The sequence below is a fragment of the Geotrypetes seraphini genome, chromosome 9 (assembly GCF_902459505.1).
Source record: "Geotrypetes seraphini chromosome 9, aGeoSer1.1, whole genome shotgun sequence".
In the NCBI taxonomy this organism is placed as follows: domain Eukaryota; kingdom Metazoa; phylum Chordata; class Amphibia; order Gymnophiona; family Dermophiidae; genus Geotrypetes; species Geotrypetes seraphini.
In genome coordinates this window covers 157,525,710-157,539,131 of record NC_047092.1, presented here as the reverse complement: position 1 = coordinate 157,539,131, position 13,422 = coordinate 157,525,710, and the positions used below count along the sequence as shown (strand labels likewise).

Below are 13,422 nucleotides of genomic sequence, written 5' to 3'. Positions count from 1 at the left end.
ATGGCTGCCGTGAGCTCCCGTTGTCTCTCGAGACTATGACGGGAACTCCCTACAGCCATTTCCTATTGGCGATCTACACGGGGCAGGAGCGTAGGAAGATTGCTCCTGCCCTGAAAGCCTGCTAGACCATCAGGTAAGGCCGGGATGCCAGGGGGAGGCGGGGGTGGGTCAGAGCCGGATATTCGTGGTATTTCCCTTTTCGTGGTCTGGCTCTGCCCCTATCCCCCGCGAATAATGAGGGAGATGTGTATCTACACCCGTGCTGACCCTTTAAACTTTACTTTGTAACCCATTCTGAGCTCTCTGGGGAAGACAGGATATAAAACAAATTAAATAAATAAATAAATATTGACCCTAGGTCATGTATTTTGTCATAGTCTGCATGGATTTAAATCATTTAAGTTCTGACCCAGTTAATACCAACAAAAATGTTATTTTAACTGTTGAAAGAGTGATTTTATTATTTTGAATAACCTTATTACTCATTGACTCACATTTACATTCTTAAATTGTTCAAAACTATAAAAATACAAATGCTTCTTTGGGTGTGGAAACAAAGGGCTCCTTTTAAGGTGTGCTAGCGTTTTTAGCGCACGCAGGAAATTACCGCACACTACGCTTCTAGAACTAATGCCATCTCAATGCTGGCGTTAAGGGCTAGCGCGCATGGCAATGTCGTGTGCGCTATTCCGCACATTAAAGCCCTAGCGCACCTTAGTAAAAGGAGCCCAAAATGTTTTCATTCAGGTATAATTGTTGATGGGCACAGGCATAACTAATCCAAGTAATAATTTATGGTAAATGTCATTTGAAAACGGGGACTATTCATACCACCATGCCCAGTGGCTCTGTCCCCCAAAAGGGCACAGCAGAGTAAGGCAATGAAGAAAGCTGCACATACACATGCCCTTTTTGATTTGCACACAAAAGTAAGTACAATCTCTACACATGCAGCAAATGTAAGCAGTTCTGGAGCAACCACTTGTAAACCGGATGCGGTCTCTACCACGTGGAAGTCCTCAACGTATAAAATTTCCATGGAGCAAACATTCCAGAAGTTTTAAATACCCAATTCTAAATCTTCAAGTTCCTTTAACAACACATCTTCTTTTTGAATTTTTTCAAGCTGGAAATATAATGCACAAAATTATTATATAGAAAACATGTCAGAAAAGAAATAAGCTAAGCTAATCTAATCTTTGATTTTTTTTATACCAATTCATCCCAACAGGAGGGCTCGACTTGGTTAACAATAAAACTATACAGGAGATTAGAACAGAAACTATGGGGGCCTTTTACTAAGGCACGCTAGTCATTTTAGCGGACGCTAAATATTAGCGCGCCTTAGTAAAAGGATCCCTTATATCTTTTAGGCCAGAATTTTATCTTTTTTGATTATTTGAAAATGAAGGATCATTAGTAAATTTCTGAAATAAATATGTCTTCAGTACTTTACGAAAAGTGGGTAGATGAGAGAGAGCTATATAAATAACATTAACAATAAAGAATGATAAGGATTGTCAAGCCCAACTGCTGGATCCATGACTTTTTAAAAATTCCATTCTGATTTTTGTCCTCACTATGTGCCCCTTGTACACAACTGTGGTAGTCATTCATGTGCTGTAAATGCAATGCAGCCCATTCAATTCCTTTGGGCTGTGTTGCATCTGCCACGCTGGGACTCGCCACCGCAGCTTTGTAAAAGGGGCCCTACGTCTGCTGAAAGACTACTCTATGAAGAAATTCTTATATAACTTTTCGGTCTACCACATTAGAGATGGAGGGTTTTCTACAAGAAACGAGAATCAGTTTTTATCCCCTCTTGATTGCGCCTACTATTGCATATGCATATCATACAGATTGGTTTCCGATCTTTACACAAAAGACCAAAGGTACCTAAGTACAGTCAAACCGCGGTTTACGAGTGTTTTGCAAGACGAGCAAAACATTTTGTAAAATCTGCGACTCGTAAACCGAGCTTGACTCGCTATACGAGCATGTCCCAAAGTAAGGGTGTCCAACCTGCTGCCCCGTGCGGCCCACTCGAGGGCAATGCGTTTGTTCCCTCTGCCGCCCCTGGATGATTGCCTTCTTGCCGGCTCCCTCCTCCTTGCTGTGGTGTTCACTCGGGGCAGCGGGCGGCAGCTCCTGCAAGCCTCCTGCGGCTAGCCTGGAGACGTTCCCTCTGACGTTGCGACGTCAGAGGGAGGGCTTCCGGGTCAGCCGTGGGGGGCATGCAGGAGCTGCTGCCGGCGCCCCGAGCGAACACCACAGCAAGGAAGAGGGAGCCGGCAAGAATGCAAACATCCAGGGGCGGCAGAAGGAGGGCTTATGGGTTGACCGCGGGGGGGGGGGGGGCATGCAGGAGCTACCGCCTACAGCCCCAAGCGAACACCAAAGCAAGGAGGAGGGAGCCGGAAAGAAGGCAATCATCCAGGGGCAGCAGAAGGAGGGCTTCCGGGTTGGCCACGGGGGGGGGGGGGGTTGGGGGGGGGGAGGGGGGCACGTGGGAACCGCTACCCATGGCTTTAAATGAGCACTGTGGCAAGAAGGAGGAGAAAGCCGGCACAAAGGTAGGCTCCCATGGCACAAAACGAACGAAAAAGAAGGTTGGTTGGTTCGGCTGTGGAAAGAGCCCCAGTGCCTCAGAGCCCCAGTTCTGTCATGTTTATGTCGGTCACGGGAGCCGTAGCAACGAATCGTCTGAGTCTCCATTATATCCTATGGGGAACTTTGCTTTGATAAACAAGCGTTTTGGATTACGAGCATGCTCCTGGAACGGATTATGCTCGTAAACCAAGGTACCACTATATATAATACAGGTTCTAAATTATTATTTCATTTATTTAAAGAGCAAAGTTAGCAAACACTCATATCACCTTTATGAAAAAGTAACTGCCCTCTAAACTTAATAACTGGTTGCACCACCTTTAACAGCAATAATTGTAAGCAAATGCTTCCTATAATTTTATATCAGTCATATCAATGTTAAAGAATCTTAGCCCACTCTTTTTGCAGAACTGCTTTAATTCAGACATATTCATAGGCTTTCATCCATACAGTGCCTATACCAGTCCAAACCTTTAATTTTGTCTCCCCTCAGTTATTTAGATGTAAATTTGCTTTGCCTTGCCGCAAAACCCAATTACTCTTCAGCTTCGGCTCACAGACAGCTCATGGAATTTTTTTGATACAATGCAGGATTCAATAATGGAAAATTTAGCAAGTCCTGTAGCAGCAAAGCATCCCCACACCATCATACTACCATCACAAAGTTTGACTATTGGTAAAATGTTTCAAGTTTATTTAGATCTTGAAATTGTTCTAGAGCAAACAACAATTTTCAATTATTAAACATTAATATTGAGAATGGAAAGAACTACAAACATTCAACAGGAAAGAAAGAGGCAAAGAAAGAACGATGATTATAAAATTACATCAAAATCAAGAAGAGAACATTCATCGTGGTTTGTGTCTCGTCTCTTGGAGAAGCAAAGACAGGAGTAGCCATAGATGGGATATACTACAGAAGACCCTCAATATTCATGGGGGTTAGGGGCAAATAGGGAAAATCACAAATAATTTTTTGGGGCCAGCTTTGACCCACCCCCGTCTCCCTCCTGCCTCCCTGACCTTACCTGGTGGTCTAGCAGCGATGCGGGGCAGGAGTGATCTTCCTATGCTTCTGCCCCTTGCAGAGCTGTCATCAAAATGGCTGCCATGAGTTCCTGTTGTAGTCTCGAGACCACAACGGGAACTCAAAGCAGCCATTTTAATGACGGCTCCACATGAGGCAGGAGCATAGGAAGATTGTTCCTGCCTCGTGTCGCCGCTAGACCACCAGGTAAAGTCTGGGGCAGGGTTTCTGAATTAAAAATTCAAGGAGCAAAAAAAAAAAAAAAAATTGCAAATAACCAAATTCGCGATTGGGGAAACCACAAATCGGGAGGGGGAAATGTATATATACAAACTATATAACGAATGAATCTTTAATTCTTGTTTAAACTTCAAATGGCAGTGTTCTATTCTTAGGGCTATGGGCAAAGAATTTCAATGTTTAGGAGCTACAGTGCTGAACATTTTTGTTATAATGGTATCAAAACATGATGAAAAAATAGGTAGTTGTTTTGTGACAATTTCAGATATCGTGATGGTAAATAAGAAATTGATAAGCAAGAAAGGTATAAAGATAGTCATAAATGATACATGTTATGATTGAGGACAAGAGATTTATATTTTACTAGTCTTTAAGCCCGTTACATTAACGGGTGCTAGAATAGATGTGTGTGTCTGTCTGTCTTTCTTTCTCTCTCTCCCCTTGGCCGCTGTCTGTCTATGTTTATTTGTTTCTCTCTCCTTGGACATTGGCTGTCTCTCTTTGGACGCTGTCTGTCTGTTTTCCTTTCTGTCTGTCTCTCTGGCCCCCTGTGTGTCATTCTTCGTGTCTGTGTCCCTGTGTCTGTACCCCCCCCCCCCCCAGAGCAAAGCTGTCTGCCCCCAGCATACCTCTTCCCCCAAAGCAGCCCCCTTTCCCTCTCCCTGACTGTCTCTCCATAGCCCCCTTCTGTCTTCCCCCGCAGATCAAAGCTGTCTGCCCCCCAGCACACTTCTCCCCCCAAAGTAGTCCCCTTTCCCTCTCCCTGACTGTCTTTCCATGGCCCCCTTCTGTCTTCCCCCACCCCCGACCAAAGCTGTCTGCCCCCAGCACACCTCTCCAACAAAAGCAGCCCCCTGTACCTGAAGCACCGGCACAACACCCTTCAGCCAATCGTGAGTGCTCAGAGCGCGAGAGGGAGCGGGACCTGGGTGTATTGGGCGCAGCGGGGAGGCCCCGACAGATGTAGCTTCTTCGGCGTCGGTGAAGAAGGAGAGGTTGGCCTGACTCTCCGCAGGGGCTTTGGGGGACAGTCTTCTGCGGCTCGAAGCCCTCCTCCCGGCAGCCACTGCCAGCAGCGCTCCGCACTGCCTTCCTCCCGCCGCCCAGAGTAGATGTCTGTATGTCTAGTTTTTTTTTAATTTGTTTCTCTCTCCTTGGACGCTGTCTGTCTGTCATTCTTTGTGTCTGTGTCTCTCCCTAGTCCCCTGTCTGTCCGTCTTTCTTTCTTTCTGTCTGTCTCCCTGGCCCCCCTGCTTGCCAAAGCAGCCCCCTTTCCCTCTCCCCCTTTTCTGCAATGCCTTCCTGCTCCGTGGCCCCCTTCTATTCCTCCCCCACCTGATTGCTGTCTGCCCCCAACACACCCCTCCCCCCAAAGTAGCCCCCTTTCTCCCCCTGTTCTGCAATGCCTACCTGCTCCGTGGCCCCTTTCTGTCCCCCCCCCATCATTGCTGTCTTCACTCAGCACAACCTTCCCACCAAAACAGCCCCCTTTCCTGCCTGCTCCATGGCCCTTCTTTTTCCTCTTCCCCTCCCGTTCTTCCCCTCCCTCCATCCATGGTTCTTGCCGCTGCCGCCGCTCCTGTTCAAAGCGGCCTGCTGAGGTTCGCTACAGCCGGCCGTGAACCTCAGCAGGCCGCTTTGAACAGGAGCGGCAGCAGTGGCAGGACCATCTCTCTAAAAAGTAAAATTAAACTTGAACACACTTAAGGGAGGTTGTTTTGGAAAAGCACGGTGATATAACACTAACTTCAAGCAATGACACAGTTCTTACCTGGTTTTTTTCTAATAGTTTGCCAGATGCTTGCTGTTCCTTTAGCTGTTCAATTGCTTTTATTTTCTAAAATTTAGGGGAAAAAAAAGTGAGAATAGAAAGAAAAGCTCTATGCAAGCTGGAAGCTGTTTTCAATCTCTGCTGAAAATGACTAGTCGAACTGAAGGGAGGAAAAATACAGCCAGATTTAAGGATATAGCAAAAAGAAAAGCAGGAAGGAAGAAGGGAAGGTTAGAGGGGAAATATATGGTCTACAAGTCACTTTTGCCGTCTTTTACCAAGCCAAGCTAGCGATTCCCATAAAGCAAATGTGATGAAGTCCATAAGAACTGAATGGGTTTTATCGCATTTGTCACACAGGAATCACTAGCACAGCTTTGTAAAAAGAACCCTTTATTTTTATAATTTTGAAACAATACATCATCTTTTGCCCAATGATTTTATTTTCTCTCAGGAGCTGCAGAAAAATTCCATTAAAAAACTAATCAAACAAAACTTGTATAAAAAAGTGCCGCTATGCTTTTGGCTCAGTCATGAAATGTAACAATGGTAGCAAAAGTCCAGCAGTGTGTTTTTGCACACAGGTTTGCATACAGAATTTTCCTCCTGCTTTTTGCACTTCATTGTTCATTCCTTAAACCCAGTCCGTAAGAAGTAGATGTACCTGTATTTTTAATTAGTTTATATTGTACTTGCATTTCAAATAACTTAGAAGCTTAGGTTTACTAAAAATGCTTTACATTGGCAGTTTATATGAAGCGATCATGTAGACTGCCAAAGTCAGACTCAAGACCAGGGATGTCAAAGTCCCTCCTCGAGGGCCGCAAATCCAGTTGGGTTTTCAGGATTTCCCCAATGAATATGCATGAGATCTATCTGCATGCACTGCTTTTCATTGCATGCTAATAGATCTTATGCATATTTATTGGGGAAATCCCAAAAACCCGACTGGATTGCGGCCCTCGAGGAGGGACTTTGACATCCCTGCCCTAGACCAAAGCAAACGGAGTCTCTTCCAGGTATTTTAGTGCATCACATAGAAGAAATTCACAGTTAGAGAGAAAAATATCTTTTCCCAACAGAGAACACTCTTTAACATCTTATACTATTAATGACTTTCACCCCGATGGCCCTCTCTGAGGATTAATTTAAATTTTCCATGTAGTTATCACTACAAAAGTAGATAACCAAGAAGAAAAGGGATCTCTGAATCAGCTCCCCCTCTTTCCAGCTCTCTGCCTGGACATACACATTATTTGGAACAATCATGTCTATAAGCAGTGCACTGCTGTTTCCCCAGTTACAAATAGCTTTTCCTACTCCATTCCTTAACCCTTTATTAGGCATTGTTGCTCAGAAGCAACATGTGTCTTCTATGGCATCTCCAAATGCCTTGGCACTGTTGTTCTCGTTCAACATTAAGTTACGTAAAGCAGCTGTTTTATCATCTGCCAAGCACTGTGGGCCAGATTCAGTAAATAGTGCCCAAAGTTAGGCACTGTTAAGATCCACAGTAAGGGGGAAATTCTAGAAGCAACGCTTAAAACATAGGCGCCAGTAGGCTTCCTACCAGCGCCAAGTTAATTAGCAAATGCTGTTTAAAACAGCAAAAAAACGCAATATTAAAGTGCCTAATGTCACCTAAATAATATGTGCTTTAATCGCGCCTACATAGACACTTTAGGCCGCCTAGTGCCACTAAGGGCATGGCTAATGCTGGAAGCGCCTATGTATGACAAAGATAGGCACCGGAAATGTAGACCAAAAAAACCCTGGCCTACATTTCCAGTGCTTCTTCATGGAGGCGTGATTTTCTACAGGGCACTATCGCGTGAGTGGCATGCGATTGGCAGCCGCTTTTTAGGCAGCAACCAATATTGGCACCCTATAGAGAATCCTGGCTTAAGTGCCAATTCTAGAAAGATCATTTAACATCAAGAAACCTTTATAGACTAGCACTTAGGAGTGGATTCATGGGTTCAACATTGGGTGCAAGAACTTATGCCTGATGAAACCTGGAATAAATCCTCGTGCCCAACTGATAGCAGTTGGGTGTGGAAATCCAAGTATTCTATAACATGACACCTAATTTCTGGGAATGCTTTTGACCTGCCTATGCAAGGCCATGCCTCCTTTTGAGTTGCATGCTATGAAATTTAGGCATCCAAGTTACAGAATTGGGGGTAGGGCCGATGTGCACATAACTCATAATTAGTGCTAACACCAGTAATTGTCAGCAACTAATTGAATAGTTAGTTTCCACTCACATCTGGGATCTACGCTCAAATCTGTGTGCCCCTTTGGACAACCTTTATAGAATCTGGGGGTGTGTATCCTTGAAGTTACATCCATCTGTTACACAGTGGCCATTGGTCAAAAGGAGATGGATAGCTCACCAACCATTTACTCAATTCCTAGTTAATGTAATTAGAAATACATTTTCACTACAATTGCTCCATTACTTTAATGACATTTTGTCTCAGTCATTACAATCTTGAATTTTTCTGCATAGACTGTGATGGAGCAGCAGTAGGCAAACTCCAAGTTGCAGGGGACATTTCCTCACAGCCTTCAAATGATCTCTTCCTTTTAACACAGTAGGTTACCATCCATATAAAATACATTACAGTCGCAGTTAACTGGGACTCTCACCCAACTGGCAAAAAAAAAAATCAGCGCTGGGAAAAAAAATGTTCCCAAAGCACCAGCGGCAGCAGTCCTGAGCCATTCTCCCTCCCTCAAGCCCCAAAGAACTACAAGCAGCGGCAGTCCTGAGGCGTGAACCCCACCTCCCTCCCAAGCCGAAGCATCAGTGCGGCAGCGTCCTGAGTCATAAATCCTCCTTCCCTCCCTCAAGCCCCACAGCAGCTACGAATCCCCCTCCCTTCCACTCTGAAGAACTAGTGTGGCAGCAGTCTTGAGCTGCAAAGCCCTCCCTCAAGCCACTTAGTGGCAGAAGCAGGTGGTGGTCTTGAGCCACAAAATCCCTCGTTCCCTCTCTCTCTTTCCTTATCTGAAGTGCAGGAGACAGCCTCAAAACAAGTTGCTCGCAGCCAACCCCAGCAGGGCCTTTCCTCTGACATATCAGAGGAAAGGCCCTGCCAGGACTGGCTGCGAGTAGCCAGCTTTGAGGCTGCTTCCTGCTGACCACTGTACTTCAGGTAAGGAAGAGAGAGGGGGAGGGAAAGAGGGCTTGACGGTTCAGGACCGCTGCTGCACTGGTGTTTTGTGACAGGAGGGAGGTGGGGGAGAATTGAGACTGTGTTAGACAAGGTTTCTAACACACTCTCAACCAGAAAAACAGATATCCAGTATCCACAAATTATACTGTACCCTTGTTTGTCTACCTCTCACCTTTTTCAGATTCTTTATCTTTTTGTCTGTCTCTGGGTCACCTGAAGTTGGGATAGCTGTGAAGACATGCGATACAATCGGCGATACCGGCTCTGATGCAAATTCCTGAGTCTCTTCTGCTTTCACTTCCTGTATCGGTAAAAGTAGTTCTGAGAAGGTTTATTTGGTAGTAGGGCATCCTTCTCTTTGTTGGAGCACTGCCTTACAAGGAGTCTTGGAATGGTCAAACTAGAGAATGACACAGGGCCAAATTTTTCCCCATCCCCGCGGGAACTCATTTTCCTGTCCCGGCGAGTTCTTTTCCTGTCCCTGCCCCATTCCTACAAGCTCTGTCCTCATCTGCACAAGTCTCAAACACTTTAAAATCATAAGTGTCTAAGGCTTGTGCAGTTAAGGCAGAGCTTACAGGAATGGAGCAGGGACAGCGACAAAACTCGTGGGGACGGGACTTGTGTAGTCTCGAGACTACAACGGGAACTCACAGCAGCCATTTTGGTGATGGCTCTGCACGGGGCAGGAGCATAGGAAGATCGCTCCTGCCCCGCTTCACTGCTAGACCACCAAGTAAGGTTCTGGGGATGCAGGAGGGAGGCGGGGGTGGGTTAGAGCCGGCCGAAAAGTTATTTGCGGTTTTTCACACTTCGTGGTCCGGCTCTGCACCTAACCCCCGCGGATACAGAGGGAGAAGTGTATAGACTTGTCTCTTCAGCTTTACTATATCCATTTGGGTTTCTACTGTATACTTGTTTTACTTGCTTGGATACTTTGCTGCTTCAAGTTTATTGGTTTTTGATATACCGTTTATTTGAAATGGCTAAACGCTTTACAATAAGTTTCATAAATTATAACTTAAAATGAACATAGAATTATAGGTATTGTATATTAAAATAAAAGAAATGGTGGGAGGGGTGTTATAAGGCTGACAAAACGTACATGATTAATAGGGAAGTACACCAGGGAATTAAATTACATTGAGATTAAAATAAAATAAAAGTGGGAGTAGGGGAAGGGGGAAAAAAAGAGCATTTAATTATTTTGCTTTTTTTATGACTTATTTGTCCTGTGTAGATATGTACATGATAGCATGGAAGTCTACAGTAACAATATGTGCTTGCGAACAGCTACTCTATGTTGACCCATCACAAAAACTGAAGAGGTAAATCTTCACTTTACATTAAAATAAACATGAAATTTCACATCTTCTTAAAGGAGAGTCATATGACATTGTTTCAGATTACCAATGGCATATAGAACGGCACTTTACATGCTCAAGTAGGGTGCTATGAAACTGCTCCAGGGTATGCACAGATACTTTTACATGATATCTGCATAGGTGTTCTCAGGAAACAATGCAAAGCAAGAAGGAACTGGCACTTATACTCACTGGCTTTTGAATGGGTATAAATGTGGATGCCTGCTTTCCCTGGGGAAATTTTATAGGTACAAATTCAGAGTGTCCGAGTACCATGCTCTGCAGTGAGTTTGGGGGAAAAATTGTTGCATTGGCTAAGCTAGACAACCATGCTGCGTCACCTTCACTGGCTTCCTATTACTTGATGGATAGTTTAAAATGTACTATTTGATGTTTAAGTTATTACACAAAGAGACCTGGTGGTACTTCAGATTTGTACTTTGTGCAACTGGCGCACGAGGGCCATCTTTTTGCAAGATGTGCTTTTGGGTCATAGGACAGGTAATAGGATCATATGCTGCTGCTTTCCGAATGGGGGGGTTTGGCTCTCCATATGGTTTTATTGTGCTATTTGTCTGTTTTACTGTGTATGTTTATTCTGCTCACCACATTTAAGTCAGGCTGACCAGATGTGAGGTCTACAAATTGGATGAAATAAATAAATTAGTGGTTGTGAGTAGTTCAATTTGGTTTGGGCGAGGAAGAAGACAGGTTGAAGGGGGATGGAACTGTTCTCATATGAGGAAAGACTCAAGAGGTTAGGGCTCTTCTACTTGGAAAAGAGACGGCTGAGGGGAGTCTACAAAATCTTGACTGGTGCAAAACAGGTATAAGTGGATCGATTTTTTTACTCCATCCAAAATTACAAAGACTAGGGGACACTCGAAGTTAAAGGGAGATACTTTTAAAACTAATAGGAGGAAATATTTTTTCACTCAGAGAATAGTTAAGCTCTGGAATACATTACCAGAGCCGTTTGGACAAGTTCCTGGAGGAAACGTCCATAGTCTGCTATTGAAACATACATGGAGGGAACCACTGCTTGCCCTAGATTGATAGTATGGAATGTTATTACTATTTGGGTTTTTTCCAAGTACTAGTGACCTGGATTGGCCACTGTGAAGGCGGGATACTGGGCTAGATGGACCATTGGTCTGACCCAGTAAGGCTATTCTTACCACAGACTGTTGTGAATGAAAGTCACAGTGTCACAGGCCCAGTTCTAACTAGGCTGAAAGATCATAAAAACAGGAGACAACTGCCAGGGGAAGAAAGATTAATACAAATGAATTCTAATCATTTATTAAATAAAGTTGTGGTTCTGAAAATAGCATTTCAGAAATCAGGCCCTTCCTATATTCTTCTCATCTAGAACTGCCCAAAAGAAAACTTAACAAGCAAGAAACTCCTGTACAGTAAGTAGTACTGCAGTTTCATCTACAGAACTGGTGGAAGAATATTAGGCACCCTAGAAAATCTATCAGCCTTGCACCCCCCTTCCAACTTGTCTTACTGTAAAGCATTTTTATTATATTTAATACTCTCAAAATACTGGGAGTTAACTAAAAAAAATTTTGATGTTTGTTAGCAGCAATCAATCGGACGTTGGTCCGACAGCCCATTATGTAATAGAAGCTGTGGAAAGCGTCCCCTCCAGATGAAGCATGCAGTTAGCGAAACTGGAGTCAGGGGGACAGCTTGACAAGAGCAGCTTCGGGAGTAACAATGTTATCGTCATACGTTTTGCATGAGCAAGTCGCTGAAGTTGAACAACCGCCATGGCACCGCCACCATGGACATTTAAATAAGTTCAAATTCTATCAATAGTATTAAGTAACTTGCTATAATAATCTTTTGTTAGCAGTTGGGACCAATGAGTGCAGTGATGGTCCCACTTGCAAACCTTGCTTTGTTTATTAAATACTAAGCACTTTTGGTTGTGGGTTTGAGCACTTCACAACATAATTTTATAATTTATTGGTAATAAGTAGCTGGAACTGTGATTATAGTGATAGATGATATATTATATTTCATAGTCACATACTTAAAAGGCTACCCAGTACAATCCAATCCATTAGTAAACAATGAATCTCCCCTCCCCCTTTCCCAATCCAACCCATCCCTAATCCTGCAGGAAAACACAGTGGCCCCAATGCTCAAGGTTTCCGTGCCAGTAAGACTAGTTAAAGCATTCTTACTGGCAGAGAAACGCTCCTCCCGATATTTAAGAGTTCTTCGTGGCTGCTACTGATCCTCGTAGCAAACATCGAGAATCCTATGTAAATGCATCAAAAGGAACTCGGCAGTATTTAAATGAGCTCTCCCTGTGATGCACAAAAGGAAACATCCCCTTTTATGGGGCAAAAATTTCTGGCAGGTCTCGATCTGCCGGTAGCTGTTGTGCATATGCTGTGTGAGGCACACAACACATGCACAACATCTGCGCCCATTAAAAAAAACCAACAAATAAAAGTCCTTTGGAGTTGAACCAGCAGCCCCTGCTCTCCCTGCTGTCTCATCTATTGCGACTCCAGAGCAGTAATCAGCTGAGAGCTAGCAGGGGCTTCTGGCTCAGCTGCAAAGGACTTTTTTTTTTTTTTTTTTTTTTAAATGGGCGCAGCTGTTTTGCGTATGTTGTGTGAGTGCACAACAAGTCCTTTGCAGCTGAGCTGGCAGCCCCTGCTCTCCCAGTTGGCTCATCTTGATCGTGGCTCTGGAGCCGGGATCAAGATATGCCTGCAAGAGGGAGAGCAGCAGCAGTGGCAGGATGGAGCTGACAGGAACGGAGAAGGGAGGAGCTGTGCCTACCTTTGCTCTTCTGAATAGGCACCAGGCACAGGTCCCCCCACTCCCTTTTTTACCAGGGCTGCTCCGCACAAATAGCATGCATATAATTTGCATGCTATTATGTTGATCATCACCCGATAAAGAAAAATCGCTCACCCACAATATTTAAAACCGTGGTATTGGAGCTTTGAACATTGGGGCCTGTGAACCTATTATCACCGTCAGCCTGGTTTCTTATGGCTTCTGGTGACTACAATAGCGAAACAAAGAAAAAGGAGAAAGGATTTATTAGATCAGGCACTTGTTCCATTAAAATTATAAAGTATTTAAAATAAGATTTCTCCCTTTTGGTATTATATTTTGAATGTAACTATTCCAAACCATCAGAAAAAGTTTTCTACATTTGTGAAAGCCACGAACCTCCAATGCCTCCCAAGTAAG

At 44.1% G+C, this 13,422-nt stretch overlaps 1 protein-coding gene across 3 annotated transcripts in view; it reads right to left on the bottom strand.

Moving 5' to 3' along the window:
- Positions 1-431: 431 nt before the first annotated feature.
- Positions 432-13,422, bottom strand: part of EIF2A (eukaryotic translation initiation factor 2A) — a 66,402-nt gene continuing 53,411 nt past the window's right edge. For all 3 annotated transcript variants that reach the window (XM_033958741.1, XM_033958739.1, XM_033958740.1), the window contains exons 12-14: positions 9,003-9,131; positions 5,649-5,714; positions 432-1,126 (exon numbers count right to left, since the gene is read on the bottom strand). In XM_033958741.1, coding sequence (XP_033814632.1) covers positions 1,061-1,126; positions 5,649-5,714; positions 9,003-9,131 — 261 coding nt within the window. In that variant the 3' untranslated portion in view covers positions 432-1,060. The remainder of the gene's footprint in view (positions 1,127-5,648; positions 5,715-9,002; positions 9,132-13,422) is intronic.